The following is a 6,395-nucleotide window of genomic DNA, read 5'->3' on the forward strand; positions in this document are numbered from 1 at the left end:
TAAACAACTGTTAACCATCACAGACTCAAATTCTAGACCACTTCTACACCACTGAAACACACAAAAATACCGTAGACAAGAAAGAAGCAAGCTTCAAGCAATATTCTTTAATCTTCCCTGCAGCTTGCCTGAGGAACAAAAAAACCTTTCCCCTCCCCCCTCAAATCTGTAAGTTATAGAATAGACAGGTTTTGTTTGTATTTCTGAGAAGCATGAACAGTCTTAGAAACACCTGCTTTAAGTTTTTAATGCCCTAAATACCAATGCTGGCATTAGTGACAGTTTTCTGAAGAGGAACTACTGCATATAAGGAAAAGTAAAATAGGCAGAAATCAAAAATAAATAAATGTATAAATAAAGGAGAGATATAGAAAAAAAACTGATGTCCTTTCAGTACCAAAGATAAATAGTTTGCATTGGACAATTGTTTACAGGTCCTTTCAGGAACAGAGATACACAGCTAAAATCCTGACTTAACCTTTGCTCCTGTACTGCTGTTTTTCTCTATTAACATAACATTGATTTTGAAAAGGACAACATACAACAAATATAAATGGGTGAGGGAGGACAATTAAAAAAAAAAAAACAACCCAAAAACTAGGTAAAATCTTTTCTTGCATAAGCTTCAAAATGAAATATCGCAACACCTCACTGAGAAAGATGTGATGAGTATTTAATTAAGTCAAGTGAACATTTTAGTATAATACTAGTCAAACACTGTTGTATGTTTACAGACAGAAAGAATGCTTTGATAGCTACTCAATAAAAACAAGACTTTAATTTCCCATCCCAGACATAGCTTTCACAAATACAGGTTACTTAAGAAAAGACATGACCTACAGTGGTAAGCTTCCTGTCATATAGGAGACAAAGTATTATTGAGAACAAGTTACATTAAGAGGAAAAGGAAATATATTACAAGGAAAGAGCTGAACAATTCAACAGTGTTAGGCTAAAAGTCACAGCTAATACCAAAGAAAAAACAAATTTAATGAAGAGCCCTGATTTAACAGTATTAGTAAAGCATTCTGAAATTAAAGGAAACAGAGCTGCCCAAATAAGCATAGCCTACAAATCCTTTATTCCCTAACATCTTTTTTACCTCAGCCAGGGCTGGACACTTGGCCAAGCCAAGGCCAACATCCAGAGTTAGTGTTAGGCGTAAGGTTGGGAGAGGGATGAAGCCTGTGGCCTCCAAGGAGCCCACTAAGGGAAAGTACAGGCTGCAAAAACATTTTGTACCTGACAGCTTTTTCACCTCAGCCAGGGCTGGGCACTTGGCCAAGCCTCATCCAAAACCAAGCTCCAGGGTCAGGATTGGCCTTGGGAGGAAGACAAAGCCACTGCTTCCATGGCAGCAGCGCTGCAAAGCAGCTGCTGCAGGAAGGCACAGGCTGCAAAAATATTTCTCCCCTAACTTTCTCACCTTGACAGTGGCTGTAGACTTTAGCCTAGGGCTCAGCCAAGGCCATGCGTAGGGTTACAGTTAAGTCTGGGAAAGAAAGAAAGCATCAAGCTCCTGTGAGAACGGGGCTGGCCAAGGAAAGCTTGGGCTGCCAAACAATTGTCCCTGATAAATCTTTCTCTTCCATTTGGCTTGAGTATCCAAGACATAGGCTCTGCCTATTTTTAATCCGATCTTTTCCAAATGTTTCTGTAGGTAGGGATTACCACAGAAGCGAACACCCTGAGAACCACTGGTGCAATGAGTAAGTTCACACAGCCACCTACGCACAAAAATGAAGAGCAGGACCTCTGCTTAGATGCCTCAAAACACACATTCTTCTTCTGACAAGTTTTATTGAAACTGTCATTTCTTGTATGGACTAAAAGCATCATACAGCCCATACCTTCTACGCTTCCACCAAACTCTGTGTATTATTGCTCTTTGTTATATGCTCTTTACCTCACCTTTGCCAGGCAATTCAGACTTAGAAGTCTGAAATACCAATCACCCTGTTTGCCCAAAGCACCAGATTGTCCCAGAGGACTAGAAGCTTGCCAATGTGACACCCATTTACAAGAAGGGTCGGAGGGAGGATCCGGGGAACTACAGGCCTGTCAGCTTGACCTCAGTACTGGGGAAGATTATGGAACGGTTCATCTTGAGTGCGCTCACATGGCATGTGCAGGGCAAACAGGGGATCAGGCCCAGTCAGCATGGGTTTACGAAAGGCAGGTCCTGCTTGACCAACCTGATCTCCTTCTACGACCAGGTGACCCACCTAGCAGATGAGGGAAAGGCTGTGGATGTTGTCTACCTGGACTTCAGCAAGGCCTTTGACACTGTCTCTCAACAGCATACTCCTTGAGAAGCTGGCGTCTCATGGCTTAGACAAGTGTGCTCTTTGCTGGGTGAAAAACTGGCTGGACGGACGAGCCCAGAGGGTTGTGGTGAATGGAGTTAAATCCAGTTGGCGGCAGGTCACAAGTGGTGTTCCCCAGGGCTCAGTATTGGGGCCAGTTCTCTTTAATATCTTTATCAATGATCTGGATGAGGGGATCAAGTGCACCCTCAGCAAGTTTGCGGATGACACCAAGTTGGGAGGGAGGGTTGATCTGCTCGAGGGTAGGAAGGCTCTACAGAGGGATCTGGACAGGCTGGATCGATGCGCTGAGGCCACTTGTATGAGGTTCAACAAGGCCAAGTGCCGGGTCCTGCACTTGGGTCACAGCAACCCCATGCAGCGCTACAGGCTTGGGGAAGAGTGGCTGGAAAACTGCCTGGCAGAAAAGGACCTGGGGGTGCTGGTTGACAGCCGGCTGAATATGAGCCAGCAGTGTGCCCAGGTGGCCAAGAAGGCCAACAGCATCCTGGCCTGCGTCAGAAATAGTGTGGCCAGCAGGAGCAGGGAGGTGGTTGTTCCCCTGTACTCGGCACTGGTGAGGCTGCACCTCGAGTACTGTGTTCAGTTTTGGGCACCTCACTACAGGAAAGACATTGAGTTGCTGGAGCGTGTCCAGAGAAGGGCAACCAAGTTGGTGAGGGGCCTGGAGCACAAGTCTTATGAGGAGCAGCTGAGGGAACTGGGGCTGTTTAGCCTGGGGAAAAGGAGGCTGAGGGGAGACCTTATCGCTCCCTACAACTACCTGAAAGGAGGTTGTAATGAGGTGGGTACTGGTCTCTTCTATCAAGTAACTAGTGATAGGACGAGAGAAAATGGCCTCAAGTTGCAACAGGGGAAGTTTAGGTTGGATATTAGGAAAAATTTCTTTACTGAAAGGGTTGTCAGGTATTGGAACAGGCTGCCCAGGGAAGTGGTTGAGTCACCATCCCTGGAGGTATTCAAAAAGCACGTAGACGAGGCACTCCAGAACATGGTTTATTGGGCATGGTTGATGGTTGGACTCAATGATCTTGAAGGTCTTTTCCAACCTAAATGATTCTATGATTCTATTCTATGATTCTATGTTACAATCCCAATAGTTTTAAGCAGAATGTTGGAGCTGAGGAACTGCAGTGACTATTTAACGTTGTATTTGTGAATCAGTCAAAAGTTCTCTGCTCCATACAGAGAAATTTCGTACTTTAAAAATAAGTCTCACCAATTTAAACAAAACAAAAAGATGTGTATTCTCCTCTTTCCCACCAAAGACTGAGCAGATTCTCCATGCAGAAGCTCCAAGGTCCATAATCAGGGGTCTCTGTAGAGCTATCCCAATTCTTTGAAGAGTCTATGCTCTTCTATATCTGCACAAAATCTTTTGTCAGAGGAACATTGGCCTGAGCTTCATTTGTGAGCCATAGCCCCTTAGAACCCAGAAATGCTAATGGACAACTGCGTCTTCAAATATTACACCTCATATATATTAGCAGTGTGTGCTTTGGATACATCTTTTCATTATAGAAGTTTGGGGTGCAGGAGAACAAGCAGTCAAAAGAATCTAAGTTCTTCTAGCAAATAAAAAGAAGGAAAATTATCAGGTATCTGTTCTCCAAAGATGAAAGGAGACTTTACTTTGTCAAGGCAAAAAGATGTAAAAAGGATGAATTTCAGCCTCTTTGACATTCAAAATTGTCTTTCAGTTAATGTGCAATGTTCAGCTGTCCCAAACAGAACAGTCCCACACCAACAAAGAAACAAGTTTGACACTGCCACACTTTTCACCTGAAGATTGGAAATAACCTGGTATTGAAATAACACATCATAGAAAAAACACATTCCACATATCTGTCCAGCCACTGAACTTCCTCAGTCCCACATGCACTGAATGCCCTAGCAGCACAGTTAAAAGCCTTACTCATTAAGATGCCTACAGCAAAAGGGAGGAAAAGGTCAAGAAACCAAGCCCTGAAGTTGAATTAGAAAGGGATAAATGAAGCTGTTGTTTGAATGTTATCAGATTACTGGGAGAATAGATTTCATTATGTGTGAAAGCAATAATCTAAAGTCAACAGCTTTATTTCGGATGGCTCATAAGACTTTATCTTTCAACTTTTTAGTTATTATTATTTTTAATTCAAGTTGGTTATCTGGACATCCACTCCTTTACAGTATGAGAAGATCTAAAAAATACTTGAACAACACAGACCTAGAATCTCAGCAGTTGCCCAAAGTGCTATGCAAAGTGAAGATAACTGTAGGGTATAATCAAGTGAATAAATAAATATTAAGTACCTTATTAAAATTCAAGTCTGTAAAATTTACTAACTACTTAAAAAGTCTTGAACTCAAAACAGAAGACAAAGCTGCTCACATTAGTAAATGGTTCACCTGCCAGCCAATCTTTTCCCATCCAGTTTCATAGACTTCAGACATTGGTATTTTAAAGCCCTCAAAATACACATTTACACAGTACTTTGAAAGCACTGTTTATTAAAAAAAAAAAAAAAAAAAAACAACAAACTTTTGGCTATAGCCACTTTTATTACTGAGGGCTACTAGAGACAAAGCTTTCATTGCTGGGTCATGAGCTATAAACTGTGAAAGGCGTGGGAGTATGCTGGGAGAGGGGGCAGGTATCACCACCTGCTTGCTCTATTTTCCAGAAATCCAATGCTAACTTGAGAGATGGGATATGGGGTGTTGTTCAATACTTAAGCTCTTAGAAAGACCAAATAATTTGATTCTTACAAGCTACCACTCAAGAAGCATATAGGTACATTCAGAGGATATTTAAAATACTAAACTATCCAACCAATACTATTGCAAGACAAATGGCAGAAATGCCAGAAATAATCCTCAGTGAGACATATCTCATGCATCTCAGTGACTTGTTAAGTTATAGCCAAGGTCCTCATGAAGGGCAGTACATACGGATTTTTGAATCCCCAAGAACTATTACAATTACTTGCAGAAATAAATGAAATAAGCTTGAACAAAAATATGACTTGCTACTGTTTGCAAACTGTTTAAGGTACATGGGTGATTCAAAAGGAAACATTAAGAGGACATTAAAAAGTTTCCTTATATACATTATGGGACACAGAAAAATACTGAATAATTCCTAAAGCATGTATTATTAACCAAGAATCCCGAAATCTGAAACTGGGTAACTTGCAGCTACAGCACTCCAAAAGGAACAGTTAAAAGCCAACAGAAAAACTTGTATCTATTGCCCCTAATCCAGCTACAATTACCTTTTTCTATTATTTTGCCATTATTCTACCACCATCATTACCTACCTGCTATTTGTACAGAGCCATCTTCACCCAGAAGGATGTTGCCAGCCTTCAGATCTCTAGAATGTACAAACAGAGGTTAGTATGAAAGTACATATGTGCACATTCTATGTAAATAAATAAATAAATAGTAATTAGTTTCACCAGATAGCATTTTAAAATTTAAAAGACAGAAACAGGAACTGAAGTATAAAATGTAACTGATTTACAATAAAACAGAGTGCACAACTCGGACTCTCACAAACTCTCTCTCTCTTGTATAAAAAGACCCAAATTCAGCTTTGGTATAAAACAAGCAGAATTCAGGGCTAGATTTTGAGAACAAAAATATTTAGGTCCAAAATCTGTTTTACTGCCTTTTATAAATATAATGTCACAAACTGAGAGCTTTCAGAGCTTCAAAGCAAGAATTAATTCTTTGTCACATCCAACTGCACCACTATTGAAAAAGTAAAGTTGAAAAAAACTTCTTCTCTTTGATCTCTTCAGAGAAGAGACCCATCTTCAAGAAAGGTAAATATACTATAGATTTCTACCCAATGAAGCTATTAAAGCTCAAGAATAGCAACCATATTTTGCTATAGGGTACCATGATGAAAAGTTACTTGACACTGAATCAAAAATTCAGCATGTGCTTAACAGTCAAATATATCCATGTTTAAATTCTAAAAGACTGCAAACAGTCAAATATATCCATTTAACACACTATTCACGCATAATGTTAAGAAGAAACCATTCTGGCTGGTGTTTTTTTGATAGAAATGTGCATCCC

At 40.5% G+C, this 6,395-nt stretch overlaps 1 protein-coding gene across 3 annotated transcripts in view; it reads right to left on the reverse strand.

Annotated features, from left to right (window-relative positions):
• The window catches only part of STK39 (serine/threonine kinase 39), a 109,122-nt gene that overhangs the window by 70,967 nt on the left and 31,760 nt on the right, over nt 1-6,395 (reverse strand). For all 3 annotated transcript variants that reach the window (XM_069781309.1, XM_069781308.1, XM_069781310.1), the window contains one exon: nt 5,627-5,682. In XM_069781309.1, the coding sequence (XP_069637410.1) occupies nt 5,627-5,682 (56 nt within the window). The remainder of the gene's footprint in view (nt 1-5,626; nt 5,683-6,395) is intronic.

The sequence above is a fragment of the Haliaeetus albicilla genome, chromosome 4, assembly GCF_947461875.1.
Source record: "Haliaeetus albicilla chromosome 4, bHalAlb1.1, whole genome shotgun sequence".
Lineage (NCBI taxonomy): Eukaryota > Metazoa > Chordata > Aves > Accipitriformes > Accipitridae > Haliaeetus > Haliaeetus albicilla.